The sequence below is a fragment of the Equus przewalskii genome, chromosome 4, assembly GCF_037783145.1.
Source record: "Equus przewalskii isolate Varuska chromosome 4, EquPr2, whole genome shotgun sequence".
Taxonomy (NCBI): domain Eukaryota; kingdom Metazoa; phylum Chordata; class Mammalia; order Perissodactyla; family Equidae; genus Equus; species Equus przewalskii.
Window position 1 is genome coordinate 10490016 of NC_091834.1, and position 19729 is coordinate 10509744.

The 19729-nt window shown below is 42.2% G+C and overlaps 1 protein-coding gene across 8 annotated transcripts in view; it reads left to right on the forward strand.

Annotated features, from left to right (window-relative positions):
- Positions 1–19729, forward strand: part of POU6F2 (POU class 6 homeobox 2) — a 459108-nt gene that overhangs the window by 195147 nt on the left and 244232 nt on the right. For all 8 annotated transcript variants that reach the window (XM_070615457.1, XM_070615454.1, XM_070615451.1 and 5 more), the window contains exons 3-4: positions 11387–11478; positions 14913–15141. In XM_070615457.1, coding sequence (XP_070471558.1) covers positions 11387–11478; positions 14913–15141 — 321 coding nt within the window. The remainder of the gene's footprint in view (positions 1–11386; positions 11479–14912; positions 15142–19729) is intronic.

The window sequence follows — 19729 nt, forward strand, 5'->3', positions numbered from 1 at the left end:
TGTTTCTTAGTTCAACTCTGACCCTACCGGTCTAGAGTCAAATGTAAACTCAAGAAGTAGATTTTTAAAAAATATTTGGACTTAAAATCTTACAGTTATAATCTGAGTCCAAGTCATGTTTAGCAGGCATATTTTTGTATTATAAACTCTGAACCAGATCCAAAAATAAGTTAACGTAACAAATGGAAATCCCTATGCATTTGATACTGTCATGTAATGGAGTAAAAATAATGATAAAAAATCTGAACAAGTTCGGTGAGGCTTTTGTTCTGTTTGACTTTAAGTGGAACATAATCTTCAGAACACGAGGACGACAGAATAGTGCTTTGCTAAAAGGATAAAAGAATATGACCCAAGTCTATTAGTGATCTAACACTCTATGAATGCACTCAAGTTAATAGCATCTTTTAGCGATAGATATTTTTTCAATTACAGTAATGCTGAGAAATAAATAGACTAAGTGAGAGAAAAATGGTCAGAGACACATGAATTGGACTAGTTGTTTGGCTGTTTGGTTTTTTGTAACCAATTCTCAGGGGGAAAAATCTAACCAACAATCTATTGATGGGGCATTAATTTGAGTTTTCATATTCTAGATCTACTTAATCTTATTAAAGAGGCAATGTTTTGTTACCCCATCTCCAAAGAAGGTTTTGTAGCATTTGGTAATTTGTTCAGAGTGAGTTGTGTGACATCCTTCTCCTGCTGCACAATCTCATGTTGTCGTGCTGTCATGGAGGCTCCATTACCGTAAGGTGTTGCTAACTAGGTGTGATGCTACAATTTCATGCAATGTAATTCCTCTGGGGGTATTTCCTTCCTGTCCTTTGCTGAGTTCTAAATGACCCCACTTTCACCAATCTTTAGTTGCACGCAAGAGTGATTGCAAATGCCACCCTTTCAGAGCATCTGGAGAAATGCAGTTTTATTTCAGCTTTAAGGGATTTAAAATTTTTATTCCCCCTTTGTAAAGTGGCGCTCTGGCTACTTTTGCAAAGAGTGTGGTGTTCTGAGAGTAAATAACTGAAATGGATCGGCCAGACTCTTATCTTCATTGGAGCCTCACAAATGGAAAAGCAAAGATATGGATATGGAAGGAGAAAGTGTCAGGAAAATTGCCGTAAATCACAGAGCAAGGATATTGGGCTACGTTTGGCATCAGTTTTGTTGTATTTTAAAAAGGATAAATATGCTTGCCTTTAAGAACGTAGGACCAGCTCTTCCCCCTGGGAACCTCTTCGCTCAGAGTCCTCCCACCAGGTTGCACGGGTGAGAAGTGGTCGAGGGTTATTACCGTGACTGAGAGTACTCCTCTTGAACATTTTCTCTTCCTACATGCTCATGCACCCCTGCCCCGATTGTGTGAGATAGGATGTAACAGTCTACTGCAAATGTCTGATGGAAGTTGGACATTTTAGGAGCCTTTATGCTCTAAATGCCACCCAAGTAAAGGAAGGAAGGAGGAAAGGAAGGACGGAGGGAGGGAAGGAAGGAAGGAAATAAGGAGGGAAGGAAGGAAAGAGAGGAAACAAGAAAGGGATGAGGGAAGGAGAGGAGAGAGGGATGGAGGAAGGAGGGGAGGAAGGGAGTTATGAACTTAAAACCAGTGCCTCTCACACTTTACTAAGAGTCAGAAGCAGCCGGGGATTTTGTTCCAATGCAGATTCTGACTCAGCGGGTCTGAGACCTGGGTAGGCTGGGACCTGCAGATCTGCCTTTCCAACAAGGTCCCAGATGATACTGATGCCGCTGGTCCAGAGATCACAGCTTGAGTCTGGAGATCCTAAAGTAAGAATGCAGCTGCCATTTCGCTCATTATAAACATTATTTTAGAGAAGATTGGGGTGCTTGTTTCGTAGGAATTTGTCAGAATCTGTCTGGGAAAAAATGGGCACAGGAAAAGAGTGTCCTTGGTGGGACTCCCTTTCACCTTCCTCCCATTGTGAGCCATTTCCCCGCTTTCCCAGACCTGGAACCTTGAGGTTTCTGGAGGCAGGGTCCACTAGGAACAGAGGAAAACAGGTGAAAAACACAACTTCTTTCATGATGTTGGGATTTATTGTGTTCTGGCTCTCTGAAACATTTGCATTTGATGTCCAGGGTGGTGTCGTCTTGGAGTCTAATGGAACTGGGTTCAAATTCTGATGTTATCATTCACTGTGTACACATAGGTAAGTCATGTAATCCACTAAGGTCTAAACTTCAGTTTCCGCATCTGCAAAATGGGAATGATAATGCCGATAACACAGGGCTTCTGTGGAGATTAAATGAGAGATTCTATGTACACTACTGAGCGAAGTGTCTGGCCCATAGTGAGCATTCAGTAAATGCCAGCTATTACGAAATATTTGAGCAATAGAATAGTCCAGCTGACACGATGTGGGCCTTCCATCGATCAGATAGCCTAGATACAGTCACCTCTCTGTCACTAACTTCTCTATGAGTAATAGACAGTGAGTTAACCTCTGGAAAGGTTAGTTTCCTGTATAAATGGACATAATCATCATAAACACCTTATAGGGTTATTATAAGGGTCGATGAAATAATATATGTGAGGTAATTAATGTATTACTTGGCACAGAACTTTATATATAAGGAAAATTATATCGATGTCTCTGAACAAAAGGATTGAGGGAAAAGAGGAATTATTTATTCAAAAGAAGAAGCATTTTAGGAGTGTTTAGTCAGACATTTCCTGGGCCTGGAGGTGTAAAGGGAGAGGGCATCCTGGTTCCTCAAATCACACATGTCCACAAGGAGCTCCCGAATGCTCTGTGATGGATCATTGTCCCTCCACCACAAAACTAGTTGAGGGGAAAATGAAAAACAAAAAAAGGCCAATGCAGCGAGTTTTTCATTAGGCTAAAATTCTTCATTTAAAGAATTATCCTTTAAGTTGAGAACATATCCTTTGGGGCAGAGGAAGGGCATTCAAATACCTTTGTTGTGTGATAATGCCACTGCATGGCAATTCTTAAAAATGTTTTTACTTGGCAAAATTAAATGATGAGATCTTTCCATTCACACAGTTATCAGTGAGCTGGCTTAATTTGACTGCCCTGTGAGGTCCAGAGTCTGGGAGAGCCAATGAGCTAATCACTAGCTGTTTGCAGTCACAAAGGCAGCCACTGCGATGGAGGATCACGAGTTTTCTGCACTGGGGGTCTCCGAGATCTTGTACCACGCGTATTATCAGAAGAGACTGCACCCAAAGACCATCATTTCCAATTGAAATAATGATATATTCTGTGGGAGCTCATGGTTAACTCATATGCTGAATGTCAGATCGGCAGCCTTCTTGGCACTGAAGGGTTGTGCAGAGTTCAGACTTCTGGAAGGCACATAGGGTCTTGGAGGAGAGGGCAGTGATACACTACTGTGGTTCCGACTGAACTTCAGTCTGAGCCAGGAGTTTGTGCTCGTGTTACCATGACATAGCTTTCTCTATTTCACCTCCACCTCCTTTTCACGCTTGGGTTTCCAGGTGTCTGTATTTTATGGGGATGCTTGGCTAAGAGTCTCAATAAACAGAAGACAGTTGAAAAATTCACAGTGAGACCTTTGATGAGGCAGCCCTGTAGGTCTGTAGGGCTGCAAGGAGAGCCTTGCAGATATTAGAAAACAAGCCAGCATGTTGCTGGAAGAGGCTGGACGATCGGGTATTACAAAAAGAACTACATTGACCTCTCACCCTATCACTTGAACCCCACAGTTCCAAATGCAGGTGTTAGCTAAAAAAGAATGGACCAGGGGCTGGCCCCGTGGCTGAGTGGTTAAGTTCGCACGCTCCACTGCAGGCGGCCCAGTGTTTCGTTGGTTTGAATCTTGGGCGCGGACATGGCACTGCTCATCAAACCACACTGAGGCAGCGTCCCACATGCCACAACTAGAAGGACCCACAACGAAGAATATACAACTATGTACCGGGGGGCTTTGGGGAGAAAAAGGAAAAAAATAAAATCTTAAAAAAAAAAAAGAATGGATCAGCTCCACTTATCTCCTCACCCCAAAACACACACAGACACACACGCACACACACACACAGACACTCTCTCTCTCTTCATCTAACCTAGTACCAAAATTTCAAAGCACGTCATTTCGTAGCTTTGACCATTTTTCAAGCACATTTAAAGTCAGTTTTTAGTAATTCTTGCATGTTTTACCATGGGTAGGTAACCTGGGAGAGCTTTAAAACCAGGCCAATTACACTGCCTTGGAGTATCTAGATCATATATCCTTGTGGTCAAGCTTGGCGATGATGTAGCAGTCAGTCAGGAGAGAAAATCTCCATTTTTTAGTGAAAGCGTAACACTGTTAGATAGATAGGTCTACAGTTGAGAAAAGACGTGTGACATCTTCTGTGTGATTTCTCTTTTGAGGAATTCACGCCCCATCTCCTCATTATAGGCATAAGTAACTGAGAATTGATAGAAAACAAAATAGTATTTTATCTTAGTTTTCTACCAAACAGTATGTTTATGTGGTCATTGATAATGGCGTATAATAGATGCATTGATGATTTGTAGGTTCGATTTCTTGTTGGGGAAAAAAGCCATGTCTGAATTTCTCTGTAGACACAAATAACTCTTTTCACTGATTTGGAAGAATGACTTGCTGAAAGGAGTTGTAGGTTTAAGTCAAATGTTCAAAATTTGGGGACCTTTTATGAGGAAATCCCTTGATAGAAAAATAGTAACCCAAAATTGTATGGAAACTGAGTCAATGGAGGGTGACAGTCAGCCATGGGCAGAGCTCAATTCATAGTGGGCGACCACTGCAAGTGCACAGGGCTCCCCACCTAGTAGGACCCCATGTTTGGTAATTCTCTGAGGTCACTGTCTTGCAATTCTTAATAACTAATCTTTGATTTTGTGTTTTATGAATAATGTCTTATGGGACAGCAAGAACATGTGGTGGATGGAAGGCTGGAGCCTCTGACTGTCTAGCTGCTATCTCCTCACCTCCCCAGGACAGGGTGAATTCTCGGCCACCTGCTTCCCGCCCTTGGGGCCCAAGGATCCCTGGAAGCCCAAGCGTGGCTACCTTCTTCTCCCCTCTACCCTTCTCGGGAGCCTGGGTCAGGCACATGGAGGGTCATGTGCTCAGCGTGCAACTCAGTGGGGGCTTCCGGCCCGCCCCGAAACAGGCGTTCCGCACATCCCAGCAGGAGGTTGCAATTCCTTGGGTTCGCCCTTCTGCTGTGGATTGGGGCAGCAGCCCAGGGATGGGGAGATTGATCTCCAAGGCCCAAGCCAGGGACCTGCATTGTCATTTTGTACCGAACCCTACAAATTGTGTAGCTGGCCCTGGTGTAGGGTTGAGCATGAGTGAAGTAGGCCAGGAAGCTCCACAGATGGGTATAAAAGCACAGGACATACTTGACCTTCCCATCCATGGGGCCATGCCAGAGTCCCATCAATCAGTTGAGAGAAAAGACTTCATCCCTGGATAGAGTGCAGTGTTGAGTGTGACCCCTTGCGATGACCTTGTCAAAGGAAGTGTCCATTTTCTGGGAGAAATGTACTGAAGTTAGCAAAGCTTCTTAGATTAAAAAAGGCATTCAAAAAATTAGACAAACCGTTTTCAGATGGTTTAAAAATCTGTGTGTAAATTGTTTCACCTCAGTTCGATACATATCTCCATCACCTTAAAAATGTCAACTCATTACGACCTACAAGCACCAGCATGCGTACATCATGTATATACACACATATATACATGCATGCATGTGTACAGACACACATGCCCAGGCCCACAGCTGGCCTGCAGGGACACAAAGGTGAGTGAGAAAGAGTCTTTGCCGTGAAAGAACTTAAACAAACTCTTATAGACAGCAGTAGTCAGGGGCAAATCCAGCCCCTAACACTCTCTATATGCCCCCATGTGGCATGGGATTTTGTTTAACTATGTTTGATGACTCTCTTTTTGTTCATCTCTTTTCTGAGAGGAGGCATTTACAGAAATTGAGACCTTTATTGGTCTGGATATCACAGGAATTCAACTCTGCTTTTATTAGATGGATGTGAAAACAAATGATAAAAAATTGTCAGAGAAGACCGAAGGAAGATTGAGTAAATTTTGAGAGAAAAAAACTGTCTTTAAAGTCTTCCAGAACACACATAGACTAAGTCTACATGTAGAACTGAACCAATTATTGAATAGTTTTGGTAGATATTATGAAAACATCTTCAGATAATTGAGTCCAAATAAGAGATTTGTCGGGTTTCTTGTTACGCTTTATGTAGATACCCCAACTCTCACTTTGATTTTTCATGTGTGTGTGCAGCCTCTAAATAAATATCAGCAGTTAGGACCACTGAGCACCTAGACCCCACATTCAAAGAAAGCTAAATTTCCTTCACCAAAGGCCAGATAAGTCACCTACTAGAAGAATCAGGGAATCCACTTTTCACATTAATTCTCTGTTCTCCAGGCCTCACTGGGCGAAGTTACAAGTACTTGACAACAGAACTTGCAAAAACACACAAACCCTTGTGTGAATTAATGAATGTTTGATTTTCAAGTGTGGCTTATTACTTTAGCATCTCTGATTCCACTGAGGGTCTGCATAGTATTCTGTCCATAAATATGTGTGTGGCCAGTCTCGTAGAGTAATCCCAATTGGCAATAAAAAGTGGCCAACAGTGGCAGTGGTGCTGAGAAGATTTTTATAGACACCTCCACTCCCTGCTTGACATGTCATAATCTTGAAGAAATGGAAAGGAAGGGAAGTTTAATTTAGAGAGGCCTTCTGCCCTGCTTAGCTGGGTTCACATGCCAACATGAAATAATAATGCATTCAACTATCCATCTTATAATAAGCAACCTTTGCATCCCCTCACTCGCCAGTAAAAACTGCAAACAGTGGGTAAGGAGGGTATGAATACCAGAAAGGCTGAGGGATCCCTATGACCTTCATGTGATTATGTTTGTGCTAATGCATAGAGAACAGAAACCCCAACTCTGCCCCTTGAAGAACCCGGTTCATTAAAAATGCATGGGTCGTTAACAAGAGAATCCTGTGCATTGAACATTGCAGGGATGGCCCACACATGGGAGAAAGTGGAGCGGGTTTATTTGGGATAAGCAATTCACATTGGAATTCTCTTTCTTTCTCAATCTGCTTGGTCATCGTATCCTCTTTGCAAAGGTGCAGGGTTAAGGCTCCAGAAAGGAGTGTATCCTCTCAGGATTAAAAATTTTATATTTGCTTTTTAAAATGACTTCTTTAGAAGAGTTCTACAGATGGTCGAGCCCTGCAGAGCCAAGACTCAGCAGGCACCTTTGCAGGTTTCCGATCCGAGATCGACACTGGAAAGATGGTGTTGCATGAACCAAGGTTCTGACAAGCAGGCATTTTAAAATTAAAAATAAGTTTTATCCTAGTGTATCAGCCAAACTCCTAGTCAGTCTTTCATTCTCTTCACCATTTATGACCTATCCTCTCCTTAGACTTATATCAGGAGTGCCTGTATTTGCAGAGAGTTGATTCCTGTTATATAGCTATTTTCAATTTTATATTATGATCACTCTAAAATCAGCTTTTACACTCCTTGGATCACCTGTGAACATTATAATTATGAAATAGATGCATCTGGGACACTTCTTCCCCTTGCTAAGCTGGAAGTCAGCCAGGATCAAGATGGAGGAACGCCCCAGGTGAAGAAACTCGGAAGGCCCAGCCGGTAACGGTAGCTGACAGCTCGTCTGCTAGTCTTAAAAACCAGTTGTGTAAGGCATCCTCAGTGCAAAGATTCACACTCACCTGGGCAGCATCTAAGCCCCTGCTTTCTCCCTTGGTTTTCAATCACTGGTGGAGTTTTATAAAACGTGCATGTGAGCCACCCCTTCGATGTTCTGTCGTAGCCTCAGGAAGGACGTGAACCTCTGTGTATTCAGGAAGCTCCACATCCCATCCTGGTTCACAGGCCTGCGTGAGAACCACTGTTCTGTGTGGGAATTTAGAAGCTATTTGCCAGTATCTTTGTGCCGTATTTCCTGATCATGCTACCATGGATGAAAGGAAGCTTTATGTGTAACCATCTCACTTCATAGACCCTTAAAGGCCTGACCATTTCGTTTAGTTCCAAACTTTCATCAAGTGGCGCAGAATGTGCAGCTAGGGTGGTGTGTCAGGGAATGTGGGCTGCACGCATAGGGCTGGGAGTGTGTATTTAGTTGACTTGGGGCAGGTGAATATTATGGGCAAATTAAATAATATTAAATACAAATTCAATCTTATTAAATAATAATAGTCAAGAGAAAATAGCATTTATATGGCAAGCGTGCCCTATTCCATGCAATTCACAAATATATTTGCTCATTTAATCGTCACAACAGCAACCCTGTGAGGGAGGTACTCTTCTTTTCCCAGGCTTTTACCAAAGGAAGCTGATGCATCAAGAAGCTGGCAAACAAGCCCAGGTTCACATACCTAGTTAAGTGGCAGAGCTAAATCTGAGGTAGAATTTACCAGTAAGCTAACAATTTAGAGACATTTCCAGAGTTTATGCTCAACAACAGTAAACAGTCAAGGATGGCGATACCTATCTTAAGGGAATTATACCACCCCCAAATTAAAAGCCAAGCCTCTACTTCTGTTGAGTGAATATCCGATCAAAGTGAATGAAAGGCCTACATTATGGGCTGGGTATGAAAGCATGAGCCAGCAAACACAGTCCCTGCCTTACTGGAGCTCACCGTTGCTGCCTGTAGAGCACAGACTATTAAATTCAGAGCAGGCCACGGAGAACTTTCTGGACTCGCCTGATCTCTAGAGAGGTAACATGTTTCCTAGGATCCTGATCGGGAGGAAACTGCCCAACCCATTTAAGTTCATGTTTTTGTATCTGTGCCCACGGAAAGCTCTAATCTCAGATTCTCTGCTGAACGCGGGCTCGGCGTTGTTTCAAATCTCTCTGAAGCCCTTAGCTAATGTCGTTTATTCATTCTGTCTGCTGGGTTCCCCCTCTGGCTCCGAGAAGGCCTCTGATTTGGAAGCTGCCTTGCAACCAGACAGATTAGTTTATGGTCCTACAAGGTTAAGTATGATACATGTGTTTGGGGAAAATGGAGATGCGCATTAAGAAGAAACATGACTTTCGGATCCAGGCGGGAGAGCATACATAATCTCCTCTGGAGCCTGTGAAAGACTTCATTTTACACGTGAAATTGTGTGGAATTGCCCTGTGCTGCACTGAACACAGTTTTTGAGAATAACCAGCTTCAAAACAAGCTGCTGCATGCTGGTGGGGACTGCCAGTAACAGAGAATAAAATGTAAGCAAACGTAATCCGTGTAAAGTTGCAGATAACAGACAATCTGGTCGATGCACTGCTCGTATGGGACGGATCCTAAATATTGCAATGGGATGTCGTTGGGAACAGAGTCAGAAAGTGGGCCTGGTACACGTGAAAGAAATATGAGATGGGAGGGCTTGGCATCGTATAGAGACTTTTAAAAATTAAGATGCATGTTTTTTAATTGTGTAAAGGGATTTTTCTCTTTTTCTGTGCACTGCGAAACTCTCTTTTCACAGTCTGGTGTAAAAATCCATGCCTGGAGAATAAGGAGAAGCAAGCAAAAATTTTAAAACATCTTCAAAAGCTAAACCAAGGTAGATTTTTAGCCGTTTGAGAATTTACCTCATCTGAATATTTGACAAAAAGCATCACTTTGGGGACCTGGTTAGCTCTATAAAAGTATATAAAGTTCTGCTGAGAATATTAAGGCAAAATAGGATGTGGGTATGTAAGAACGGAAATTATGAGATTTACGCTGCGTAAGGCACCTCTTGTTTCAAGTGCCCTGCTACTCAAGCATAGTAAGTAAATCACATATAAAAAATTTAGAAGAAAAGTCTCCACGTTATGGGGAAATTGATGGTGGCATCTTATGATGGGTCATCTTACTCTTGTTATTAAATGACAGTGATCATTAAAATGCCAAACATATTTTGACAGAATTCACTTCATAAAATGTCAGCAAGTCTGCGTTTTTATTAGTTTGTTCCAAATCAATTTAGAAATTTCAATAGAATGCTTGTAAGTATTCCCCAAGCAATGTCCATTCCTGACTTTCTGCCCCCAAAAATATTACAAATTAATCAGATTTTCAGATTTCTGCATAATGGCTTTGCACATTTATTGCTTAATCCTGTTATAAAATGCTGTTCTGATTGACACATCGCTGTGGAGATAGAAGTGAATTGAATGATATGTAGCAGTCAATTTTATTTGGAACTTAATGTGCTGAAGTATTTTTTTCCACATTTCCATTATTTATAAGTCTATCCCTTTGGAGAATATATAGAAGAATTTGTTTTAAATGAGCCAATAATACCTGCTTTAAAATTTATAAGTGTGACAGAATCCTATCTTTTTTTCTTGGTCATCCATGGCATGCCGGTAAACAGGGCCGGAATTGTCTTCCACTTGCTATTCACAGGAAAAACATCAGGAATGAAGATCTTGTTAGGAATGGCTTGGAATCAGATTTCAAACACCAAGAAAACAAAAGCTACCGACTAACAACTAAAAACCCTCAAAAATGCCTCTAGATTTACTTGTTGGTTTCTTTGTGTGTTTATTGTCATTGCCACTATCTTGCCTGCTACGATTCGTCCTGAGACAAAGCACATAAGCTCACATGGGGAAACCAGAATGTTTAAGAAGGTCTGAAAGATTGGCTGTTTTGGTGGGATTTCATTTTTCATGCGTCGGCATCCAATAGGACTCCAGCAAAGGAAGTAAGTTGTATTCTATCCTTAGCATAGTGGGGCTCCCTAGAGGAAGCGTGGGGTTCCTACTCTTTCAGTTAGCACCCAGGAAGCTTGCTTAAGGAGGTCTATAGTATTTTTAGGACATTACGTAAGGCAACGTTGAAAAAGGCTTTGTTTTCAGGAAAACACATTTCTAAGAGTCAGTGTCTGAAGGGTGTATGGGGAAAGGGCTTAAGGGTACAAAGCCATATTAAGGGATCATATAGATGTACTTGGTCGTGTCTGAGATGATGCTTTCTCCGCCTTTGGGAAATTAGATTAGCTGTTGCCAGTCTACATGTAAAGGATGCAGTTTCCCACACATGTGATGCAGTGGCGTACCCCACGCAAACTGATACATAATGCAAGCCTATTAGCGTGACTGATGATAGTGTCACTTTCCCAGCTGTCATAGCCTTCTACCTCCTGCAATGACTTGGGCCATCCTGAATGTCCATTAGCATAATTTATGCAGTTGACAAGTGATTTGAGCACTGGAGCTATTGATGAGCCACGCTGGCATATCATCTGTGCCTTAATGTTATGTGACATCACAGGAAAATGGGGTCAAGTGCAGTTCCCGGGCTGGATCTCATATTAAGCGAGCACTTCTCTTTTGAATTGCAGGGGCCAGAGGAAACCCGGCACTCTCAGATCCTGGCACTCCTGACCAACACCAGGGCAGTCAGACCCACCCCCCATTCCCGGTTGGGCCACAGGTCAGTATGTCTCAAGTGCTTTCCAACAGGCTGCATTTAGGATGATTTAACCATATAAATAACCAAATAAATAGTAATGAGTTAAATCCAATTAACTCCAACAGAGCAAAGAGGGTGATAAATTTTTGTAAGGGAAGCTGGATGACTACATTATTTATTAAATACCATCAAGGAAAAAAAAATGTGTTTGCAGAACTTTTTAAAGGCAATGTTGGTTTTAATCATTTGGAAACTTTTTTTTTCTTTTGAAAACCCACTACAATGGTGCTGCTGGTTACCATGCAGTTTTCTGGAAAGTAAAACTTTAATGACTGGAGTGTGAAGAAAATTAAGTTATTTCAACCTTACTATAGCCATTTTTGAAATACAAGATGTGATTTAATATAAAAAAGTTAATGCAATTTTAATGCAAGTTCAGCTTATTGGGTTTGACAATACTGTACATCACATGCAGCTCCTGCATTAATAAAGAAATACATTCATTATTTTTTAAAGTCCAATATTTGTTTTTTGCAGCCTGGTGTGGTTATATGGAGATGTAGAACACAATTATGAAAGGCTGGGCTGGTTTTTTTTTTTTAACTTCTGTCATTTAGAGTGAGCTTTCAGAGTTCGCTCAGCTTTTATGGACAAAGAAGCTGATTCTTGGGCCCTTCTCTCTCTTTTGCTGTCATTGCTGTTCCTGGAAATTAACCGCTTTCAGTGCTTTGTCAACTCACCAGCTCAAAGCTTGAAAATCCAAGTTTAGAGTATGGGTTGGTCTTGACTTTCTCGTTCCAGCCGCCATCAAATCTCCCTATGGCCTCAGAGCCCAAGATCCATCTCAAAGCACAGATGCCTCTGTGCTCAAGGACGGGAAACCTGGGGAGACGTTTGCTCTTATGGAAGCTTAGGGAGTTTTGCTGGCTTCTTGCAGCCACATCCTTGCTAATTTCATGCTATGACATCGTACGTCATGCATGTGTGTATGTGTGTGTGCGTGTGTGTGTGTGAACATACTGGGGTGACAAACTCTAAAGCCTCTGGGTTATATATATAGCACGACAGACCCAGACAGTGAGAAGTGGCAGGCGCTATGACAAACTAGAAAGTTCATGCCCTGCTTAAAGCCTGCAAATTCAATTTAAAGAAATGTTACAGGCCCAAATCTCCAAAATCTGTGGCCTGTGTGCAGTCTGAGGACTACACGTTTGCCCTCCCTCTTATCGTGATTTTTTTTTTTTGAGGAAGATTAGCCCCGAGCTAACATCTGCTGCCAATCCTCTTTTTGCTGAGGAAGACTGGCCCTGAGCTAACATCCATGCCTGTCTTCCTCTACTTTATATGTGGGATGCCTGCCACAGCATGGCTTGCCAAGCGGTGCCATGTCCACACCCGGGAACCAAACCGGTGCACCCTGGGCCACCAAAGCGGAATGTGTGCACTTAACCACTGTGCCACCGGGCTGGCCCCTTACTGTGATATTTTTATTGGCAGTGATATTACACCAGCAATCTGAGCACCGGCTTATAATTTTATACTTATTGCTAAAAAGTATGTTTATTTTTGTGTTTTAGAGTAACTTTATTTTTTTTTAAAGAGAGGTTCAGTTACTTTGTGAGAATTTAGCAAAGTCTGGCAAATATATTAATTAGGAGCCAGGCTCACAGCATCTGGAGCAATGGTTCTAAAACTTGGCTGCCTGAAGCCCCAGGGCTTCTTCAGAGGGCTCCCTGGAAGGGGCCTTGAAGGGAGACCGTAGGGAATGGCCAGGGGTGGGCTCAGCCCTCCTCCCCCCATTCTTCAAGTGAACAGCCCCCCTTCTCTAAGTCTGTTCTGTGTATTGAGAGGGTGTGATGAGAAGGGGGTGAAACCTGGGCTCTGGGGCCACCTGCCTGGACTTGAACCACGCCCCCCACTAGATAGGGAACTCTGGGCAAGTTGTGAAGTTCTCTGCATCTCCTTGGTGGGATGACGGAGCTGATGTGCACACAGCAGCATTAGAATAGTGCTGGCTGTCAGATACGGGGCTTTGTACCATGTCTCTATCCAGCTACCTTTTACTTTATAGAATCATGAAGCACTAAAAACAAAAAAGTTAAAAGCCCTCAAGAAGAGTGTTGTATTGGTTCCTCTAGAAGGAAAATAGACGTGGGATCATGTCTCACAAAGCTCCCACAAGGGTGCGATGAAAGTCTTGGATCCAGGACTCTGAGATCAATGACCCTAGGTCGTCTGGCCTGGCCAGGGTGGGAATCCCTCCATTGTCATCCTCGTCAAGAGCCCACATCAAGCTCAGATATGTCTGGTGCCCGAAGAGCACACCTATGAGGGTTCCTTTCCCTATGAAACAATGGCTATTGGACAAATAGTGGAAATTAACATGTATTTTTAATGCCATTTTAACTGGGCAAAGAATGTTAGATTGATAACAAAAGAAATTTTAGGAGATTTTAAAATTTAGCCACATCCAATATTTTTGTTTTTCTATATCCCTTTTTAGATCTTGTCATTATACATATACAATTTTACCATTTTAATAATGATTTCATTGTTTGCTTGATTATTATCCAGTTTATTTTATGTGTTCTCATATTATAAACATTTTCTATTTTTCTTTTTTTTCTTTTCTTTTTTTTTTTTTTGAGGAAGATTGGCCCGAGCTAACATCTGTACCCATCTTCCTCTACTTTATATGTGGGACGCCTACCATAGCATGGCTTGATAAGCAATGCATAGGTCCATGCCTGGCGTCCGAACTAGCAAACCCCAGGCCGCCAAAGCGGAGCGTACCAACTTAACTGCTACGCCACTGGGCCAGCCCCATTTTCTATTTCTCTAAAGAGATGTCATAATGATCCATTTTGAAGACTATGTAATATCTTATTAAGTTTAGTCTTGTAACAAACTGTTTTTCAAAATTTATGTACTTTAAAATGTAATTCATATTTTCATACATTTATCTTTTTTCTGTTTGAATTATGTCTTCAGGCTATAGCCCAGGGATATATTCTGAGTCAAAAAGGGATGAATATTTTTTTATCTCTCGATATGAATTTCCAAATTGCTTTCCAAAAGGCTCACGCCAGGGTACATGTCCTAAGTCCACATAATAATGTCACTACAGACTTACTAGCAATCAGTAAATCTTTTACATTATTTTTGCTAATTTAATAGATAAAAATGGAATTTTATTGCTATTTTTGAAGCAAAAAAACAAATCCCCGATCCCAGTGAGTTCTTTCTGGAATAACACAGAATAAATTAGCAGAAAGTTTCAAATATATAGGGGTTGGATCAAATGAAAATTCATTGAAAGAATTATATATGTGTAAGGTATTACTTTTAAAGATATTTGAGCTCCTCAGAGGAAGTGCAAACCAAATGGAAGCTTCCAAAAACGCAAATAAAATCTTCCACTGGAAAGTGAGTTGGGATTTTCTGTTTCCTTGCAGCCTCTTCTGACGGCACCGCAGTTAGCCTCCGCTGTGGCTGGCGTGATGCCGGGAGGCACGCCAGCCCTCAACCAGCCTATCCTCATCCCCTTCAACATGGCCGGCCAGCTAGGAGGGCAACAAGGTCTGGTCCTCACACTGCCTACTGCGAATCTCACCAACATCCAAGGGCTTGTAGCCGCAGCTGCAGCTGGAGGCATTATGACTCTGCCATTGCAAAATCTACAAGGTAACCCAGTGTGTCCATGTGCCGTGTAGGGCTCTATCCACTGGCCAGAGTTCTGTGAAGTGGACAAGTGGCCTGAATGTTGAGTGTGGTTCAGAGTTGCTTCCACCATAAAGGTTATAGCAGGCTTATGTAGGAAGCAAAGTTACAAGTTACCTGTGAATCCTGAGCTTGCTCAAGCCATGGGCATTATCGGTCCTCTTTTCCTAACACTGGTTTGAAAGCTTTCAGGTCTTCTGGAAGCATTTATGAGCAATAATGACAAACTTAGAAGTAAAATTATTGTGAGGACCTGAGTTATCATCTCATGACTTCTTCAATTTAACCATCTGTGAAGAAAGGTTAGACATGACTTTGTGTGTGAAGTGGTTGAAACATCTCAAATACAAGGTATCATTTAGAATGATTAATTTAATTGTTCTTTTGCTTAGTAAGTATATTTTAGTTATAACTCTTAAACAAAAATTCTATTATTTAAGGTCACGTTTAGCAATGAGAAACATAGACTTGTATATTGAGCCTTTGTATTCCATGGGCATATGGCAAGGGTTGGACTCAATTTTACTCAGGGTAGTTCTCGATATTATGGCCGTTTTGACTTTAAGAGACTTGATGACACTGGCTGATAGATTTATTTATAAAGGACTCTGTAAAAGTAAGAATTTGATGGTGGATGATGACCTGAATATGATTAGCACGCCTAATAAAGAGAAGACAAATATACTTTGGATTGGTCAAAGATGTTTGTTTTCTCCATTGATATAAATGTTGGCAATTACATTTTTTTGCAGAGTGAGGGTTTGGTTGGGTAAGTTATCCAAATAACAAGAAAGAGCACCTTTTTCTTGATCAGATGTCTGGGCTTCTTATAACCTATTAAATTGGTCAGAGCATCAGTCCACAGGTTAAAAAATAGACCAAGGAAGAATTGGTTAACTCTTGACCCAAACTTCTTTACAGCTATATATTCTAATATCTCATCTGTTGTTGCCACTTCTTGACTTTCACTTTAATGTTTAAAACAAAGTCTCTTCTGTAGCATTAAATTGTGCCAAGAAACCTGCCTTTCATAAATCATGCATGCCCAGGACACACTAATGCGCAAACTTTGCTTGTTTCAAATTTGAGAGTGCCTGCGAAGCCAGATCTCCAGATTAAGCAAATAAGGCAGGAATAAACAAGGTGAAAGCGAAAGCCACAGCGTGTAGGGAGAAGCTTTTTAATGTAGGTGGATGATGAAATCTTAATGAAGAAATGGGCATTATCAAAATGCAGCCTTCCATTTGCAACATTTGTGCTTATGGGAATATTGAATATTATAAATAAACATAAGCTCATGGAACTCCTATGTCATGAATTAATCCTGCTTGGTTAAGATGGACACCGAAGTCAGAGTCCAAAAAAATCAGGTTTGTTATCTTTTTATTACAGATTGGTATTCTTAGGATTTTAGTACCTGGTTGTTTTAAGGGTTCAAAATTAGTGCCTGGTCCAATGTGGGCTTCCAACAAGATTTTCTCTCTCTCTTTTTTAAATATCAAATTTAGTATTAATATGGTTTGGAATTTGGTTCTTTTTGGCACCTTTGGTTTGAGAAAATGCATCCTAAGTTTTGTGTCCTGATTCTGTAAGTTCAATAAGAATGCCAGCTCTTTTTATCCCTTGGTGCTTCCCACCCAGTTTTCCTATTGGCGTCATCCTCAGAAGTGTATTGGAGTTGATGGTCAAGCTCTTGTCTACTACACAAGCACAAGGGAACATTTCTCCCTTTATCTTTGAACTTTCAATGATGTTGGAAGGGAGGAGGCAACATCGTTAAAATAAAACACCTCTCAGTTTCAAGTCAGCCAGTTGCAGGAAAAGCTTCCTAGTAGGCTTTAACACCTCAGCCCCTCCTCCAAAACCTTTTTCTTTAATATCCTTATGAATGAATCCCAATTCCTAAAACACTGCTAGGATCCAGGAAAGTTCCATCTTCCAGTTTCCTTGGGCTTGTCTGTTCCTTTCGTATATTCCCATGTGATTTCTTCACCATCCAGACCTCACTAGTCCGAGAGGGGACCAACCATTCTGGTTTGCCAGGCACTGGGAGTTTTCTTGGAAAACTTTTCACTGGTTTCATTGTTAAAACTAGGAAAGTCCCAGGCAAACCAGAAAGACTGGGTCACCCTGTGGGAAGTCCAAGTGTAATACTCAGGGTAATAAGGGAAATGTCGCATACCTGCAAGGCCCCCAAGATCCATGTCCACCACCTAAAAGGCAATGCCAATGCCGGTTAGTCACCTTGTTGGCCAGCAGCCTACCCATGGGTGATCTCGCCACTTTTAGGGAACCTACTGCAGCCCCAGCTATCTGTAGGCAGTATCTATGGCTTGTGTAGCTTCTCAGGTTATATCACAGAAGGTAGTGGGATTGTGGGGATGGTGGGTGGATGACTGGCAGGCTAGAAAGTCAACTGCAGGGATCCTGGCTGACTTTGAGACTGAGCCAGTCCTAGATGTCCTTGAATCTCATCCTCTCTTAAGGTGACGATCTTGTAAATGGGCTACAAGAGCTCAGAAGGAGTCCTTACACACATTTCTATAGTCAACGGCCACGCTGGAAGGCTCTTCCCCCTCCCCATGGCCCGCCCCTAGACAAGGAGCACAGCAACTTTAGCCCAAGGCTTTTAAGAGTCTTTGGAAGCAACTGGTATGCCTGCCTCTCTGTGTTAGATGCCCCACTTTCTCAGGTAGTTTTATAAAATGGATTGGATAGGTCAGTGTGATGGGGAGGCATTTGTGTTAAACACCTAGTCTGAAGTAGGGCCTGTTTCCATATGATGTGCTTAGTTCTAGATGGTTCTCCTTTTCTTCACTATGCAGTGTTAAGGTTTTATTCATGAAACAACTCAGCCAGCTGGAATTGTCTCTTGACTATTCTCCAACCTTGATGCCCAGCCTGTTCACTCTTCTAGCTCAAAGCCTACAAATTTGCTAAGAAAAAAGAATTACTGACGTCCCTTTCTTAATGGTTTGGAATTCAGGGATAAGGTTCCAAGCATTTTCCTTTTTGCTAAAGGGATTGAGAGTCGGTTCATTTACGTTCCCAACCAAGTGACATGGAATAGCTCTCAGAGCCTCAGAGGCCATGATTTACGCATGTATTTTAATGAGCACTAATGACATGATGTTCCACGGAGAGTGGCTTTTCTCTGCACCGTCTCCTTCTGTAAGCGTGGTCCCCAGACCAGCGGCATCAGCATCTTGTGGGAGCTTGTTAGAAACGCAGAATTTCGGGCTTCACCCCAGACCCACTGCTCAGAATCTTCATTTTTAAAAGACTCTAAGGTGATTCTTATGCACATTAAAGTTTGAAGAAGGCTGGTCTAGGGAGTTTTTTCAAAATTCACTTGGAACTCTCCCACCACCTCCAACAGGCTCCTCCGGATTCTGAGCATCTTAGGATGATGGGGAGTCACGTGACTATGATAAGTGAACCCATTGGTTCTCCTGCTCTGCCTCACCACCCCTGGCCTCTAGCTGAGGATAATGACTGAAAGGATAACTTATTTGGGAACATTTTTGCTTCTGTTAGGATATTCATGTCCCCAAGGCCAAGAGGAGTTCTCTTGCATAATTGAAGCATGATTGAAGGTCTTGCTCTTGAGATTTTTATCCAGCAAAAACTTTGCGTTGCTGAGAAAGAGACCATATTGCCTTGCAAAAAACCCAGCTGCACAGACTAAGGATTGTTTTTCCTTTCTCTTCAGATCTTTCCATGCAAGAAAGAGATGCACGCCTGTCTAATCAGTGATAGGGTCTTCCTGTAAGGAAACAGGCAGGAGTAAGGAGTCTGAAATCTTGTGGAATCCTAGGAACAGCCCTGCAGCCCAGCCTCAGGGATCCTGGAATAAAGTTTAGGGATTGGAGAATCCAGTGAACCACTAGGCGATAGGCTGTATCATTCTCCCCTCTGAGCTGGCAGGCTTCTATCCCCCACTCCCACGGTGACTGAAAGCCTGTCTCCCATCTTCTCCTGATCCCTCCTCATGATTTTTCTCTACTGCATTGTTGACTTTTGGCTAACCCATAATTTTGGTTCCATTTTGGCTCCTCTGAATATATGCATCTTTTCAACTCATGTACCTTTCAGAAACTCTCCATCGCTAGCTCTATTTCCATCATCTCTGTCTTCATCCCTATCTCCACGTCCAGCTAAAATGCAGACTCCTCAAAACTCAAATTCCTGTTGGGCTGAGCCTTTTTACCCTAGGCTACCTCACAGGTCACTGGCCAGACTAGAGATCGAGTGCCCACGTGGAGGTGTCCACTCCTTTCCAATCAGCTGTAATGTGGGTGGAAGGGGAAGCCAGGATAACGTGGTGCGGAACATGGGCAACATGCTTAAGAAACACACTGGGGCCTCCCTCCTCAGCAGAAGGGACAGTGGGTATGGCAGGCTGTACATTGGCCTGTCCACTGGGATAACTACAGACCAGTAGGACTTCCTATGAGCATGCACTAAGGTTGAGATAAACTCTGAACTCAGAGATGCCAAAGGTGGGGTCTAGGTTCTGACTATTTTAAGGGAAGTCAATGGAAGTTCTGGC